The sequence below is a fragment of the Melanerpes formicivorus genome, unplaced genomic scaffold (assembly GCF_026170545.1).
Source record: "Melanerpes formicivorus ecotype bairdi unplaced genomic scaffold, bMelFor1.0.p_v2 SCAF_8, whole genome shotgun sequence".
Taxonomy (NCBI): domain Eukaryota; kingdom Metazoa; phylum Chordata; class Aves; order Piciformes; family Picidae; genus Melanerpes; species Melanerpes formicivorus.
This window is the reverse complement of record NW_027142360.1, coordinates 5,223,783-5,241,914: the sequence shown is the minus strand read 5'-3', so window position 1 is coordinate 5,241,914 and position 18,132 is coordinate 5,223,783. Positions and strand designations below refer to the sequence as shown.

General features: G+C 45.1%; 1 protein-coding gene across 3 annotated transcripts in view; it reads right to left on the bottom strand.

Moving 5' to 3' along the window:
- The window catches only part of DERA (deoxyribose-phosphate aldolase), a 79,388-nt gene that overhangs the window by 40,168 nt on the left and 21,088 nt on the right, over positions 1-18,132 (bottom strand). For all 3 annotated transcript variants that reach the window (XM_068141882.1, XM_068141883.1, XM_068141884.1), the window contains exons 5-6: positions 16,874-17,008; positions 6,531-6,659 (exon numbers count right to left, since the gene is read on the bottom strand). In XM_068141882.1, coding sequence (XP_067997983.1) covers positions 6,531-6,659; positions 16,874-17,008 — 264 coding nt within the window. The remainder of the gene's footprint in view (positions 1-6,530; positions 6,660-16,873; positions 17,009-18,132) is intronic.

Genomic DNA, 18,132 nt, shown 5'->3' with positions numbered 1-18,132 from the left:
CCAGTCTCTTCTTAAACACCTGGCTACATTATTTCTGTTCACTTTGGAAAGAACAGTATCAAAGCATCAACTATTGGTCTTCCATAGGACTGTTCATTCCAAGAGGCTATGAAGACACAGGTAATGGACACAGCCTGCACAAGTATACACCAGGCAGTGAAAACCACCAATTAGTTTGCCTGCTTATTGTCTGGATACTGTCTGATAGAGTCAGAGATGAAGTCAGTTCCCCTGGAGAAATTCTTGTACTCAAATCACCATCAAGACCTTCAAGAAGCCCAAGAAATGGTAGTGGTTGTTAAAAAACCAATGACCAAAACTGTGTTGATTCAATGCTGAGCTTTTCCTTTGGTCATCTAACTGGAAAACACATGCTCCTTTGATAATGACACAGAGCCACCAGTGTGTAATCCCACCTGCCTCTATGTTCCTCCTTAGCACTGCAATGACTATTCTTGCCAAGTGAGTCACTGTCCTTAGAGGGCTGTCAGCCTCTTTCACTGAGAAATAGGTTCTTAAATGTTCCAGAAGAATTTTAACATGTCAGTCAAGCCTGTAGGGTAGAGTTAAAAGAATTTAAGAGAACTGGGTATCTGCTCCCATTCAGATGTCTTTCTCCCTATGTACTGTGCTAGAGAAGGAAGCAGAAATAGTCATCATACTTTGTAGATGCGATTTCAGATACAGGAGCCAAGAGCCACTGAATCAAATAGAGGCAAATTATTCTTATACCTCACTGTGAAGTAACACTTTTTCTAGAGTTCATGCAGGTGCAAGCATTAACATCTTGCACACAGACACGTTGTGCAAAGTACTATTTCTATGGCTGGCCTCCACCTCCAGCGCACTGCCAGAACCTGCATGTCTCACTAGGTTCAGCTTTGCTTGCTGGTGCGCAGTGAATGCTTTCTGTGGAGTCCTGCAAGGGCTGTGAGTCAAGAGTACAGCTGCTTGCCTGCAGAAGTGGCCTATGCAATCTGCTTTGGATATAAAAGTGCATGAGCACAGCCCTCCAGCCTGAGCACAGCCCTCAGTATTCCTTTAAGACACCGGCCGATGCGGACGTGCATGGTTTTTCCACCTCTTACCATCCCCTTCCAAGTCAACGGTCTGGCCTCACGTCCAGTGTGTGACATCTCACCTGCTAGGTGAATCAGACCAAATGTAGCATGCCACAGTGCTCAGCATACACCAATAATTGCTCAGTCCAGCACAAGAAGATTGCATACAAATCTTTGGGAAGTTATTTGGGAGAAGAGACATCTGGGCTGTATTCCCTGGTCAGTTAATTGCTTTGTGCAAAGCAGAGCAACTTTATCAGGAGCAACCGAGATCCTCAACAATAAATACACTGTTAAATTGACCTCTGTGTGGGTGAAGAACCTCAGTCAGAGAGATCATGTCCCAGACATCTCAGGAATGCTTTTTAAATCAGCTTTGTGTTACGCTATCAGCCTTCTGAGGCTCACAAATGAGACAAGTGGGAAATAGAAACATTTTATACACACACTGCAACACATCTAAGTGGCTTTGTGCTTCAGGACCCCGGTGAATGTTTGCATGCTCAGCAAGGGCAACATAAACACCCAGGATTCTGTGCTCCCTCCACGATTGCCTTACATTATACATAGCAAAGAGAAAACAGTTTAAGGACTGCACACCATGTCCTCAGTTGGACTGATACAGCATCAAGCAAGGCAAGGATGTAAATCAGGTTATTGTGACCATCTTTAACAAACAAAAAATGCCAACCAAGCATAAAAAACACACAGCAAAACAGTTAACCCTCCTCTAGAGCAATTTCAAGTCTATTACTTTGAAAACTCAGCTTAAAATGCTTCATGATGAGCATTTCTTACAGCACAGCTGAAGGGGCACCACATTTTGGTGTAAAGGACAGAAGTGATAGGATAGGATAGGATAGGACAGGACAGGATAGGATAGGATAGGATAGGATAGGATAGGATAGGATAGGATAGGATAGGATAGGATAGGATAGGATAGGATAGGATAGGATAGGATAGGATAGGATAAACCAGGTTGGAAAAGACCTTTGAGATCACCAAGTCCAACCTATCATCCAACACCATCTAATCAACTAAACCATGGCACCAAGCACCCATCCAGGCTCTTCCTAAACACCTCCAGTGATGGTGACTCCACCACCTCCCTGGGCAGCACATTCCAATGGCCAATCTCTCTTTCTGGGAAGAACTTCTTCCTAACATCCAGCCTAAACCTCCCCTGGCACAGCTTGAGACTGTGTCCTCTTGTTCTGGTGCTGCTTGCCTGGGAGAAGAGACCAACCCACACCTGGCTACAACCTCCCTTCAGGTAGTTATAGAGAGCAAGAAGGTCTCCCCTGAGTCTCCTCATCTTCCAGCTAAGCAACCCCAGCTCCCTCAGCCTCTCCTCATAGGGCTGTGTTCCAAACCCCTCACCAGCTTTGTTGCCCTCTTCCAGGCATATTCCAGCAGCTCAACATCTTTCCTAAACAGAGGGGCCCAGAACTGGACACAGGACTCAAGGTGTGGCCTGACCAGTGCTGAGTACAGGGGCAGAATGACCTCCCTGCTCCTGCTGGCCACACTGTTCCTGATGCAGGCCAGGATGCCATTGGACTTCTTGGCCACCTGGGCACACTGCAGGCTCATGTTCAGCCTACTATCAACCAGTACCCCCAGGTCCCTCTCTGCCTGGTCACTCTCCAGCCACTCTGTCCCCAGCCTGTAGCACTGCATGGGGTTGCTGTGACCAATGTGTACAACCTGGCACTTGGATGTGTAAGATGCAGTAAAAACTTCTAAAGGCAGATTGGCAGCTGAATCCACTGTACTGTATAACTAATGTCCCCATATCAAACTAATTACTAAGTTCAAGTTTATCAGAGTGGTTGCTTTTAAATCTTCAGATACAAGGAGTTGGGGCTGTTCAGTCTGCAGAAGAGAAGGCTCCGAGGTGACCTCATTGTGGCCTTCCAGTATCTGAAGGGGGCCTACAGGAAGGCTGGGGAGGGACTTCTCAGGATCTCAGGTAGTGATAGGACTAGGGGGAATGGAATGAAGCTGGAGGTGGGGAGATTCAGGCTAGATGTGAGGAGGAAGTTCTTCACCATGAGAGTGGTGAAGCCCTGGAATGGGTTGTCCAGGGAGGTGGTTGAGGCCCCGTCCCTGGAGGTGTTTAAGCCCAGGCTGGATGAGGCTCTGGGCAGCCTGATCTAGTGTGGGGTGTCCCTGCCCATGGCAGGGGGGTTGGAACTAGATGATCCTTGTGGTCCCTTCCAACCCTGACAGATACTATGATACTAAGTTGCCAGGTCCTGTCATACCCACAAGATTCACAGAATCAGAGGAAACAGATGGAAGAGATCCCAACATCTGCTTGCTTTCTTTTTTTTAATTTCTTTTATATCATGGCACCAATTGAATAAAATTATTATAGAAACTAAAGATAGGATTTAAAACTACTGTGCCAAATTGCCCTTTCACCAAAAATGCTACAAATAGATAACTCAAACAAAATTCAACTGGAATCTGAGATTCTCAGCACTTCTGGCAAATCAGTCAGAAACTCTGGCCTGAAATAAATGTATGTAGGGCACCAACAAATTCTTATTTTCATACCTACCTACAGAGAAAAAGTAAGAGACTCACAAAAAGGAGATTACTGCACGTATTCAGATGGATATGCAGCATGTAAAATTAATAACTGTGGAAGGAAAATCATTAACAATAGGGCCATCTGCTGTATTTCAAACAAACTACACCACCAACAAATCTGAAAATGCTCAAATGCTTTACAACCTGAGTTTTTCACTACTCTACATTGCAAAAAATTATCACAATGGTCAGTAACATCAGGTGGCCAAGAGGGCCAATGGCATCCTGGCCTGCATCAGGAACAGTGTGGCCAGCAGGAGCAGGGAGGTCATTCTGCCCCTGTGCACTGCACTGGTTAGGCCACACCTTGAGTCCTGTGTCCAGTTCTGGGCCCCTCAGTTTAGGAAGGATACTGACTTGCTGGAACGTGTCCAGAGAAGGGCAACAAAGTTGGTGAGGGGTTTGGAACACAAGCCCTATGAGGAGAGACTGAGGGAGCTGGGGTTGCTTAGCCTGGAGAAGAGGAGGCTCAGGGGAGACCATATTGCTCTCTACAACTACCTGAAGGGAGGTTGTAGACAGGCAGTTCTGGTCTCTTCTCCCAGGCAAGCAGCACCAGAACAAGAGGACACAGTCTCAAGCTGTGCCCGGGGAGGTTCAGACTGGATGTTAGGAAGAAATTCTTCACAAAGAGAGTGATTGCCCATTGGAATGTGCTGCCCAGGGAGGTGGTGGAGTCACCATCATTGAAGGTGTTTAGGAGGAGACTTGACAGGGTGCTTGCTTGCATGGTTTAGTTGATTAGGTGGTGTTGGATGATGGGTTGGACACGATGATCTTGAAGATCTCTTCCAACCTGGTTTATGTTATTCTATTCTATTCTATTCTATTCTATTCTATTCTATTCTATTCTATTCTATTCTATTCTATTCATTTCTATTTCTATTTCTATTCTATTCTATTTCTATTTCTATTCTACTCTACTCCATTCCATTCCATTCCATTCCATTCCATTCCATTCCATTCCATTCCATTAGTTTGAATAACAGAAAATGTGTATTTCTTACACTTCTTCCAATTACAAGCAGTATTTAGTGGCATAATACTGATCCCTTGTATCTAATTACACCAATTGACATCATAGCTGAGTGTGTAAAATCCAGAAACACTTCCCATTACACTTGAAGCAGATAAACAGAGTTGTGCAAGGAGACAATGAGGTCAGCAGCAAGTTGAATGTTTATTTAAATACTGAGAATGCACTTGGATGAGTTTTTCTTGTTCTAAACTAAGAAGAAATTCTCTATCTGAGGAGCTTACAGTGGAGAGGGGGAAAAATTCAACACAAAAATGAGGGAAAGTTTAGAAGCCAGACTAACCCATGTGGTTCTCAGTACATCTTTACATGTCCCTGTACCAGTATACTTGAAAAGCCCTCTCTTAAGCATGGTAAAAGAAGCAGATGTCTGGAGCAGAGTTCAAAGAGCATAGCCTTATTCACTGGTTCTGGGTTTTGCAGCTTAAAGATGGCATTAACACACCCCTCAAATCCTGGTTAAATGAGGGAGAACTGTACCAGTGCAGACCCAAAGCTGCAGAGAGGATAACACTACTGCACATCTAGGCTCAAGCAGGTACTTTACTGCATTCAGTCTGCAATGGCTATAGCTGTGCAAAACCATAATGCCCACAAACTATACACAGCACCTATAAGTTCCATCCCACTCATAGGAACATGTTTAGCTGAAAGGTTCAGAATGAAATGCAGGCAGACTCCTAAACATCAGGTCAAATGGAACTGAGTTTTCAAAGATAGGGAAGAATGAGCACTTTTTTGAAGTGCCAATTAACTGCCAGTAGTGACTGTCACTGCTTTTGACTGGGTCAGTTCAAACCAGTTATAATCTAGCCCATCCCAGTGCTGGCTGGAATGCAGAGGGCTCTTCCTCTCGGTGCATTTCCAGGACAGTTCATTTCCCTCAACTGCACTCTCACAGAGGTGGTTAGAAGTGATTGCAAACCAAAAATCATTGAATCATAGAACGGTCTGGGCTGGAAGGGACCTCCAAAGGTCATCTAGACCAACCTCCATGCAGTCAGCAGGCACATCCTCAATTACATCAGGCTGCCCAGGGCCCCACTGAGCCTCACCTTGAATATCTCCAGGGAAGGGGCATCAACCACCTCCCTGGGCAAGCAAGCGTCCTGTAAAGTACTTTAACAGAAGTCAGCAAAATCTGACACCACCACAGAGATTTTTGTTTTTCTGCAATCAGTCCTCTCAATTATAATACTAATTCCATGATAAGGCCAGTGTCAGCATAACTGCCTAATCTATCACTAAATCACTTTTGCTGAGAACGAATCAAAGTGTGGGGTTTTCCCCCCCCTGTTGGAGTAGTTGCTTAACCACAGGTTTATGCCAGCAGCTCAGCAGTAAGAGAATGTTTAGTTTCTCAAAGCACTGACTGCATTAGTAACATTCATTCCCAGCAGCACATTTACAATATAAAACTGATCTTGCTCTCTTATTTTAACAAAAACCTTCATGAACAGTGAGGATTCAGGAGGAATCTTCAGATCAGCTTACAAGCCATCTACTGCACTACAGCTGCTCGGATAATGTCTATCTGCCCCGAATGCGCCTGTCCTTACTAAATACACCAAGAAGCAGATAGCTGACAACAAATATTCCTTGTTCCCACAAGCTTTGTCATTTAGCAGTTTTAAGTGTTAACATTGAGTGCAGTTTCTGTAGGTTAGACACAGTAAGTGACACTTCATTACCACGCCTGCAGCGTCAGAAATCGCTGCACTTTTTCTGCCTCTACGATCGGCAAAACTAAACTTCCACGGCTGTAATTTTTTAAGCTCCACAAATAATACAGCAAAGCCATTCTCAGCTTAAAACAGAAAATTGCATGTACTTACCTGCCATCATGGCTATCATGCTGGCTTTGTAGACATTAGCAAGGGACCCCAGTTCACCTGTTGCCAAGATTGTTTTCATGTGAGCTTCTCCACAGGCCTGCCGGCACTGACGGATCTCCTCGTAGAGACCTGTGGATGAAAGCATGTGGCAATGATCAGAGTTGCCTGAGAGACCTTTTTCAAGTATGGCTGTAATTTCCACTTCTGGATTAATTTCCAATCTTATAATTAGTCCTAGCACTCAAGAACTTAAGTTTTGTAAGTTCAATAAATTACATGACTGGAGGTAATTAACAATGCCACACAGTTTCAGGCTTTACTTAATAGCTATTAATGTCGGTTCTCTCAAAACTGAGAATGTGCACAGTATGTCAAGCACTCATGAATACATCAGGAGTAAAAAATGCTATCATAGTCAAAATTTATCTTAAAACAGCTTTTTCAGCAATAAATATGCTACTACATTGAATCAGTACACAGAGACTGTTATGCTTCCCTGTCCACACTGTTTTGTCACTCCCTCTGTCCCCTTCAGGCGTGTTTGCCAAAGGGCTCAGCCTAAAAGACACCAAAAATGTGACCAAGTTGTCCAATTACAAACATAGAATAGAACAGAATAGAATAGAACAGAACAGAATAGAATAGAATAGAATAGAATAGAATAGAATAGAATAGAATAGAATAGAACAGAACAGAACAGAACAGAATAGACCAGACCAGGTTGGAAGAGACCTTTGAGATCATCGTGTCCAACCTATCATCCAACACCATCTAATCAACTAAACCATGGCACCAAGCACCCCATCAAGTAGTGCCATGACATATCTCTCTTGGCTTCCAGTTGTTACTCCTGGGGGTTCCATACACCTTTTAGCTTTGCTTCCTATTGTTCCCCCTAGTACCATGGGACCATCTCAGGAAGCCTGATCATGGAGACTGATTTAGAGTTGAAGGTTCATGAAACTAAGAATTCCCTGAATAAAACCCAACATGGTCTGCTAAAATCCCTGGTGAGGAAATCTGAGGTCCAGGACCACACCTCAAGGACCAGTAAATCCAAATGGATCTTTGTTTACAAACTACCTCAAGTAGTTGCATTGCCCATAAGGTTACCAAGGACTTGGAGCATCCTGTGCCATGACCTCAGAGGGCATTGGCAAAGATGAAGAAAGCACCATGGCAAGAGGGCCAGCAGGACAACATCTGCATAGCATGCTGTGGAGCTACAGCTGCAAGGGCAGAGCCAAAACCTTGCCTCTGATGCCCAGGCTCACTGAGGAGGCAGGCTGGAGTTCAGGAAGGAGGTGTGTCATGAGCCAGTGTTATACACATAAGCACTGCTACTGGCACTGACACAAACAGCAGGACTGACTTCCAGATCTCAGATAAGGCAGACCATTATCTCTGTATCTTCACATTACTTGAAAACCAAAAAGCAAATCCCTCCCCACAGAGAGCTCCACTGCCTTTGGGGGGCCTCTTGTTATCAGTCTGTCTTCTGACTTGCAGCTCTCCTTAGCTCTCATCTCCAAGTACTCAGCGTGACCCTGAAACTAACCAGCACACATCCCACCCGCTCACAGCTTCTCAGTGCGCTGCCAGCCACACAACCAGCTGCAGCCAGGAACAAGCAGGGGCAGGGAGGGCAGGCCAGCACGGGGGTACTCATGGACATGGTCCAGAGCAGACCATCCTCTCACAAACTCCTGCTTTCAGATTTACAAAGTGCCATGGCCAGGGGTATGCTCACCTTTCTAGCAGTTTTGTATTTTCACAGATTCAGTAAGGCCTGGAATAAACTTGGACATAACCAACAGTAAAAAGGCTGGAACTGGTGAGCCTGGTTAGGTAACACAACACAAAGAGCACAGGGAAAGCCTTCCCTCAGTTTTGGCAGAACTCAGCAATGCTCCCACAACATTTTAAACAAAGGGAGACTACAAGAGGTCGAAATGATCGAAACACAGCTGTTACAAGCTGGCCACTTGGGGGTATTTAAGGCCCCTCTGGTGTGGAGAGAAAAGCAGCTCTTACAAGACTGCAGATAGCATTTCTGCCATTTGAGTAACAATAAAAAAAATTAAAAGACACAAAACAAGCAAACAGGATACTTTGCAAGACAGTCCTTTTCACCAGCCACACTCAATCTTCAGTCTGCAAGGCCTTTTACTGAAGTCTCAAATACAGCTTTAAACCAAACCTCTCTTGCTAAAACAGTCCCGGATATGGCTTTGAAGAATAAATGTTTTCAGCAATTCTAGCTTTCTTTTCCCTTCAGTCCTCCTGAAAACACCTAGTAGGCTTTGCCAGCTGCTGTACAACTGGACCTTTCCCTCTGTCTGCAGCGCTGCCACATCCTATTGATGCCATCAGCACACTATGAGGCCAGGGATGGGATCACTGGGGTGGTCCTCTGAGATGTGCCACACACATTAGCAGACAACTGGTTAATGCACTTAGCAAGTCCCTTTATAGACACCAGGCTTCAACCTTGTTTCTTACTGTGTACCAAAGGTGTGAATTAATCAGTACTAGCATGCAGTCTAACATGTTTTATTGATCAGTTGGTGATACTCCTGAAACCTACATCAAATTGGAGACTCAAAAAGGAAGTACAAAAAACCCAGTGCTATTTTCTTGTGCATTTGATAGCACTGCTCATGTTAGATCCAAATGCAGCCCCTCTTTGTGGAATGACTCTTTCCTGAAGCTTTTGGAAAGCCAGAGAGAGCAGCTTTCATGTCCTTCTAGTTTTGGTAACAAGAAGAGTTTTCTCTGCCTCTTAAGATATGCCACCAAAACCATCAAAACAAAATCAACAAAATGCACATTTAAGTTAGATTCCATGCAAAAAATATGTATTTCCTCACAGCTGTTGTTCATTGGAGTTAGTACTGCAGCTACACCACCCTCCCTATTGTTGGAAGATACTTTTATGTGCAATTAGTGCCAAGATCATTTGAACAGTCCCACTATCTGACAGCATGCACCAACCCACGGACAGGAATTGAAGATCTTCAATCATCTGTGTCTATCAGGTTAGCTGAGGTGGTGGGAAAGTGGGCACACTTTAATGGGGCAGGTGTGTAGGTATTTAATACTGCTCTTTATTCAGACACCAATTATTGCAGACAATAGCTGGCATTCACAAGACATTCTCAACCTGACAGTAGCAGCACAAATAGAAATGCAACTACCTCTGGGACAGCCAAAATTAACCAGAGCACAGCAGTCCCACTGCAAGCAGCAACTGCTTTGACACAGAGCAGGTGCAAAAACTCCCACTCCTTTCAAAAATAAAAGTTTCAGTACTCAGTTGTTTTAAACCTCAACATGAGCCAGCAGTGTGCCCAGTTAGCCAAGAAGGCCAATGGCATCCTGGCCTGCATCAGGAATAGTGTGGCCAGCAGGACAAGGGAGGTTATTCTTCCCCTGTATTCAGCACTGGTCAGGCCACACCTTGAGTACTGTGTCCAGTTCTGAGCCCCTCAATTCAAGAGAGATGTTGAGCTACTGGAACATGTGCAGAGAAGGGTGACAAAACTGGTGAGGGGCCTGGAACACAAGCCCTATGAGGAGAGGCTGAGGGAGCTGGGGTTGTTTAGCCTGGAGAAGAGAAGGCTCAGGGGAGACCTTCTTGCTGCCTACAACTACCTGAAGGGAGGTTGTAGCCAGGAGGGGGTTGGTCTCTTCTCCCAGGCAACCAGCACCAGAACAAGAGGACATAGTCTCAAGCTGTACCAGGGGAGGTTCAGGCTGGATATAAGGAAGAATTTATTCACAGAGAGAGTGATTTGCCATTGAAATAGGCTTCCCAGGGAGGTGGTGGAGTCACCATCACTGGAGATCTTAAAGGAAAGACTGGAAGAGACACTTAGTGCCATGGTCTAGTTGATTGGATAGGGCTGGATGATAAGTTGGACTGGATGATCTTGGAGGTCTCTGCTATGATTCTATGATTCTAAATCAAGGCACAAATAACTTGAGTCTCCTGAAACTCCCTGACAAATGCCTAAAGCATTGGTGGAGTTAATCATACTTGAAAATGCACCCAATGTTTTAAGGGGTCCCAGGCTTCTCCTGGGACAGCCTGTGCCTCCACAAAGTCCATGCTCAGTTCTGTCAAGCTGATCAGCAGCAGGAGCAGGACACTGCAGTTCTGGTAACACCTGTGACTGATACAGCAGGTAAGTGCTTCTCTGGTCACCAGCAGTAGCACAAAGACTTTTGGAAACACCTCTATCACAGAAAACCTTGCAGGCATATTTTTAACTGTGAGCTAAAGCCAGCAGGAAGAGCTTGCAAATGACTCTCCTTCTGACTGCAAAAACCAAGGAACAGCAAATCAAGAGCTCTCAAAGAAAATACCCAGTACTGTGCAGCATCTTGAACACAGCACTAACACTATTCATCCTAAAAAAAAAAGTCTAAGTCTTAAGGCAGAAGGGGGGAAAACAAACAGACAAACAAACAAACTAAACAAACCAAACCAAACCAAACCAAACCCACACCACAACCACCAAAACAATCAAACAAGAAAAAAAGAAACACACAAACCAAAACCAGACAAAAACAACACAGGCAAAAAAATCTCCAAACAAAAAACACAACCAAATAAAAAACACAGACAAAACACAACAGACAAAAAACAACCCCAAAAAACCCCACAAGCAAAGCAAGCCAGCCTATATGGAATATATTTGGAGCCATATCATAGTATAATAGTATCATTCAGGGTTGGAAGGGACCACAAGGATCAGCTAGTTCCAACCCCCCTGCCATGGGCAGGGACACCCCACACTAGATCAGGCTGCCCAGAGCCTCATCCAGCCTGGGCTTAAACACCTCCAGGGATGGGGCCTCAATCACCTCCCTGGACAACCCATTCCAGGGCTTCACCACTCTCATGGGGAAGAACCTCCTCCTCACATCTAGCCTGAATCTCCCCACCTCCAGCTTCATTCCATTCCCCCTAGTCCTATCACTACCTGACATCCTGACAAGTCCTTCCCCAGACTTCTTGTAGGCCCCCTTCAGATACTGGAAGGCCACAATTAGGTCACCTGGGAGCCTTCTCTTCTGCAGACTGAACAGCCCCAACTCCTTCAGTCTGCTCAATGATATAATCTGTAGTAGCTCCACTGTCTTAGCTGTTAAAAGGGCTGTGACATAAGAGCTCTTCTACTTTGCACCCACTTATTTAAGACCTCTTACTGCTTCCATGACCTTTAGATTTGTTTTTAGTAGGTGCATTTATAGAAGTCAGAAAAATTTAGATCTTCTAGGAAAAAAGCAAACAACAAAACCCACCCCCAAACATGATTTTCACAGCTGTGGTTTTAATTTCACTGCTGGAAAAGTATCACAGTATCACAATATAACTAAGGGTGGAAGAGACCTCGAGGATCATCGAGTCCAACCTATAAACACAGACCCCATGACTAGACCATGGCACCAAGTGCCACGTCCAATCCCCTCTTGAACACCTCCAGGGATGGGGAGTCCACCACCTCCCTGGGCAGCACATTCCAATGACGAATGACTCGCTCTATGAAGAACTTTCTCCTCACCTCGAGTCTAAGCCTCCCCTGGCACAGTTTGAGACTGTGTCCCCTTGTTCTGGTGCTGGTTGCCTGGGAGAAGAGACCAACCCCTTCCCGGCTACAACCACCCTTCAGGTAGTTGTAGAGGGCAATGAGGTCACCCCTGAGCCTTTTCTTCTCCAGGCTGAACAACCCCAGCTCCCTCAGCCTCTCCTCACAGGGCTGTGCTCAAGGCCTCTCCCCAGCCTTGTTGCCCTTCTCTGGACACCTTCAAGTGTTTCGATGTCCTTCTTAAACTGAGGGGCCCAGAACTGGACACAGGATTCAAATTGCAGCCTAACCAATGCAGAGTACAGGGGCACAATGACTTCCCTGCTCCTGCTGGCCACACTATTCCTAATGCAGGCCAGGATGCCATTGGCCTCTTGGCCACCTGGGCACACTGCTGGTTCATATTCAGGTGGCTGTCGATCAGCACCCCCAGGTCCCTCTCTGTTTGGGAACTCTCCAGTCACTCCAACTCCAGCCTGTAGCTCTGCATGGGATTGCCGTGGCCAAAGTGCAGCACTCGGCACTTGGACTTGTTGAATGCCATCCCGTTGGACTCTGCCCATCTGTCCAGTCGGTCGAGGTCCCTCTGCAGAGCCTTTCTACCCTCTAACTGACTAACATCTGCTCCTAACTTGGTGTCATCAACTTGCTGATGACTGACTCGACCCCCTCATCCAAATCATCAATGAAGATGTTAAAGAGGATGGGGCCCAGCACTGATCCCTGGGGGAAGTGTTGAAAGGTGTCTGCTTTGTGGCTTTCCTAAAACTGGAACCATTCAGTACCCTTATATTGATTTTTAGCAGCTATTATATACACCAAAGGAAATGTTCCTCCCCTTACACATTTCTCAAGCAAACAATCCTGACAGCCAGTGGACTGCAGTGAGGTCATGGAAGAAGTAAGAGATCTTTAATAAGTGGGTGCAAAGGAGAAGGGCTCTTATGTCACAGCCCTTTTAACAGCTAAGGCAGTGGAGCTACTACAGATTATATCATTGAGCATATGGCTCCAAATATATTCCATACAGGCTGGCTTGCTTTGTTTGTGGGTTTTTTTGAGGGGGTTGTTTTTGGGGGGATGTTTTTTGACTGTTTTTCATGTGGTTGAGTTTTTTGTTTGGAGATTTTTTTTTTTGCCTGTGTTTTTTGTTTTCTCTTTAGTTTAATATATTTTGTCTTTAAAAGTCACAAAATAAAGGGGATAAATCAGTATTTTTAACACAGGAAGTAAAGAGATTGGGGGGGGGGGCAAGGAAACAACCAGCTTAAATTTTGAACAAACAGCTCTTGTCCAAAAGTGTGGCAATAAAACCACTTTTTCTGTTAAAAGAAAAGAAAAGAGAGAGAGACAAAAACCACACAACAACTCAGCTCTTATTTGCTGGCTTTCTTTAGTCAGTCACATTGACTGATGTTAAGGGTAGGAAGTGAGACGAGGAGGGAAGATGTTTTGATTTCTGTTAGACCAAAAGATCGAGGTAATCATGATGAGGAACTGGAAAATGAGCTGGAATCCCTTCTGTCTCGCATGTTAATGGCAGGTTTGTTAACAACATGACAAGCACAAGGCTATCGGCGCAACACAGCTCCTTCAGCTCTGCTCTCAGCCACATATGTGCAACTCCAGGCTCCAGTGATCCACGTGAAACTGAAAACACAGCTTGCCTTCAGGACTCCTGAGCTGCTGCTAACAATATGTGACAGAAATTGTAATCTCAGCTTGCACATCGAGAAAACTGCACATCCAGCGAGAATGGCATCCTGGCCTGCATCAGGAACAGTGTGGCCAGCAGGAGCAGGGAGGTCATTCTGCCCTGTGCTCAGCACTGGTTAGGCCACACCTCGAGTACTGTGTCCAGTTCTGGGCCCCTCAGTTTAGGAAGGACATTGAGATACTTGAATGTGTCCAGAGAAGGGCAATGAGGCTGGGGAGGGGTCTGGAGCACAGCCCTGTGAGGAGAAGCTGAGGGAGCTGGGGTTGCTTAGCCTGGAGAAGAGGAGGCTCGGGGGAGACCTTCTTGCTCTCCACAACTACCTGAAAGGAGGTTGTAGCCAGGTGGGGGTTGGTCTCTTCTCCCAGGCAACCTATAACAGAACAAGAGGACACAGTCTCAAGCTGCACCAGGGGAAGTTTAGGCTGGAGGTGAGGAGAAAGTTCTTCACAGAGAGAGTTGTTGGCCATTGGAATGTGATGCCCAGGGAGGTGCTGGAGTCATCGTCCCTGGAGGTGTTCAAAAAGGGACTGGACATAGCAATTGAAGCCATGGTTTAGTAGTCATGAGGTGTTGGGTGATAGGTTGGACTTGATGATCTTTGAGGTCTTTTCCAACCTTATTGATTCTATTATTCTATGAATATACCATGGTCAGTAAGAGCAGCAGAACAAGTTGCCCAGGGAGGTGATGGGGAGCTGGAGGGGTGCTGGAGGGGTTGGTCTGTTCTCCCAGGCAGCCTATAACAGAACAAGGGGACACAGTCTCAAGCTGTGCCAGGGGAGGTTCAGGCTGGATATTAGGAAGAAGCTCTTCACAGAGAGAATGATTTGCCATTGGAATGGGCTGCCCAGGGAGGTGGTGGAGTCTCTGTCCTTGGAGACTGGATGAGGCACTTAGTGCCACGGTCTAGTTGATTGGATAGGACCGGGTGATAGGTTGGACTGGATGATCTTGGAGGTCTCTACCAACCTGGTTGATTCTATGATTTGTAAAGCTGCTGTGATGGTTTCAACCAAAAGAATGGGTTGAGCTGTCTGTTCCACCAACACAGAAGTGAGGGGAAAAACAACCCACAAAACCAAACTTCCTGGTTGAGACAAGGGGAGGGAGATAAGAGTTTACTGAATGAATGAGATAACATGCACAGTTACCTTAGCCTAATGCAGAAAACCCAAGGCAGACAGCAGTAGCAAGCAGCAAGCAGAAGCAAGCAAGCTAAAAGCCCAAGCCATGGAGCCACATCCCTCTCTGTCCCACTGCCATCTCAGCAGAAGGGAGCCAACACCCAAGAAAACCTGGAACCCAAAAGCAGGAACCAGAACAGGAAGCCTCCCACGTTAGAATCCAAACTTCTAGCCCCGTCATACTTTGCTCCAGCCAGCATTCTCATTTTAAAGCTGGCACGAGGTAGGATGGCTTTGAATAACAGCAGCAAATTAAAACTCAGCCTATGACAGGTGCATATATTTAAGAGCAAAAGGATGCAGATGGCAAATACTACAGAAAAGGTCAAGGTGTTAGCACAAGTGCAAAGCAGGCTGTGTCCTGAAGACACAGATGCAGAATTGTGTGGGGGTTTTGGTTTGATTCTAAATGCTAACTGAAGGAAGGCCAAAATCAGACAATATGATTTGTTAGCAGCAGTGTGCCCAGGTGGCATAGAAAGACAATGGCATCTTGGCTTGTATCAAAAACAGTGTGGCCAGCAGCACTAGGGATGGAATTCTGCCCCTGTGCTCAGCACTGGTGAGGCCTCGCCTCAAGCACTGTGTGCAGCTCTGGGCCCTCACTTCAAGCAAGATCTTGAGGTGCTGGAGCAGGTCCACAAGAGAGCAAAAAGACTGGGGAAGGAACTGGAGGGAAAGTCTGATGAGGAGAGGCTGAGGGAGCTGGGGGTGTCTAGCCTGGAGAAGAGGAGGCAACTCCTGAAGGGAAGCTATAGTAAGGTGGGGTTCAGGTTCTTCTCCCAGGCACCTTGTGACAAGATGAGAGGGCATGGCCTGAAGCTGTGCCAGGGCAGGTTTAGGTTGGATGTTGGAAAGCACTTCTTCACGGAAAGGGGAATCAGACACTGGAATGGACTGCCCAGGGAGGTGGTGGAGTCGCTGTCCCTGGAGGTGCTTAAAGAAAGATTGGATGTGGCACTCAGTGACAAGGGCTGGTCGATGTGGTGGTGTTAAGTCATAGGCTGGACTTGATCTCATAGATCTTTTCTAGCCTCAATAATTCTGTGATTCTGTTACCATGATGATTGTACTTCCTTAACCAAACTCAAGTGCCAGGGGTCCTTTAAGAAGTCTTCCAAGCAAACAGGCTACTACAGCCCTGCATTATGAGACTAGGTGGAAAATTCATTCCCAGACAACGATGTGTTTACCTTCACATGGTGATTAGTTATAGGAGCATTGTCAGCACTTAAGGCACACTATTCACAGTACATTAAGGAGGCAATTAGAGCAAAAACCATCTTCAGCATTATTGTTCTTACTAATTAGCAGTAGTCTACAGGCAGGAGAACATCAATAATAATATGAACAGTCAATTTGTACCCACAACTTCCAGGGAAAAGAAAACAAGTAAAATACATATTTTTGTCAAGAACTGAAGCATGTATATTTAACAAGGTATCATCTACATTAGCAGCCCCTTGGGAGTTCTAACAAAACTGTTCAAATAATTAGGCATTCACTTCCATTTCACTTGCCTGGTTTTGCTTGCTTCTTTTTTTTGTTTTAATCCTGTACCACAACATCCTCTAAAGGCAGAGAAAGAACAGACCTGAATTTTCAAAACACAAAGTCATTCTGCATGCCCAGCCTGACAGGACCTTGCAACAGTATTCTCTTCCTAAAAAATGCAATTGTTCATCATAAATTAGCTGTGTTGCTCTTACTTGGTGGCCCAGACTATCCCCTCTTAGGGGAGGGACCAAATTCTTCAAGGACTGATGTGAAGACCTGGGGAAGACATAAAGACAGTTTGCACATGCACATACAGAGGCTTAGGCTCCTTGCCAAAGGATGGGTCCTTACCTTCCCACTGGCCAGCCAGCACCAGACTCCTGCTAATGACAATGTCAATCTCTCTGGCACCATATTCCACAGCTAGCTTTATTTCAGCCAGTTTGGTTTCTAGAGGAGTTTGTCCAGATGGAAACCCAGCAGCCACTAGCAAGAGGGGGGATGGAGGTAGAGGGAAGAAAATATTTTATACACTGATCATCAAATTGCATAAACCTCTATTACATCAAAGAGTCTGAAAATTGCTCTTTTTTTATCCCTACCCTGATACAAAGCATCTAAATGCACTTCATCCTACCCTCTCCATTCACAAGAACTAGTTCTTCCCTCAAGACCCAATATCCAGCAACATATTAAATGCATCTGGTGAAAAGGTCTCTTTCACATGCCTTAAACTTTTCCAAAGCAGCCTACAGTATTTATTGCTTCCAGTAGAATTGAGCAAGCAAGGAGTGAACTCATACATGAAACAATACATACATTTTTAACTCTCCTCATTCTTTATTTCATGTTAAATCCTAGCAATAATACGTTTAACAGCTAAATCACAGTACAGCAAAAACTGCTTTCAATGAAGTCTACTTAAGGTCACCTGTATGATGTTCAAGCACAAAACCCAAGGGTAACTTTGCAAACCTTAAAAATAATGGCCCTGTCAGAGATCCTCTTTCTCTCTGATATATAAATACATTTAGTACATTTTTTCCCCTACATAACAACAACAACAAAAAAAAGCCAGAAAACATGGATCTCAGCATTAAACACCTGATGTAACTTCAAAGTTAGTCCCTGCTTTAAGCAGGAGGTTGGACCAGATGACATTTAGAGCTCCCTTCCAACCCGCATAATTAGTTGATTCTGCTTCTTGCTTATTGTAGATTCAAGACTTGTCTCTCATGCGTGGTGACTGGAGAAGAGCTGGCACTATTAGATTTGTAAGTACAAGTCCTGAACCTGGCAGGCTGCTCAGCAGGCAATAACCCTTGCCTCTGCACACAGCTTCACTGAATTCAGCCTGCAGGATTATACTTAAAAACCAAACAACTGATAGGGAGAAAAGAATTGTATTAGAACTCCTAAATATCATACTGCATTATTAGTATTACCATCATCATTTACTTAGTGTCTACTGATACATAGTCCAGTACACATTCTAAATTTCTATTTGGGTGATGAAAACACTGATAAATCTTAAGGACCTCTTTGAAAAGCCTCCAGCAAAACAGACTTTGCATTCCTGACAAGCTTGAAGTTGAAAGAAAACAAAAGAT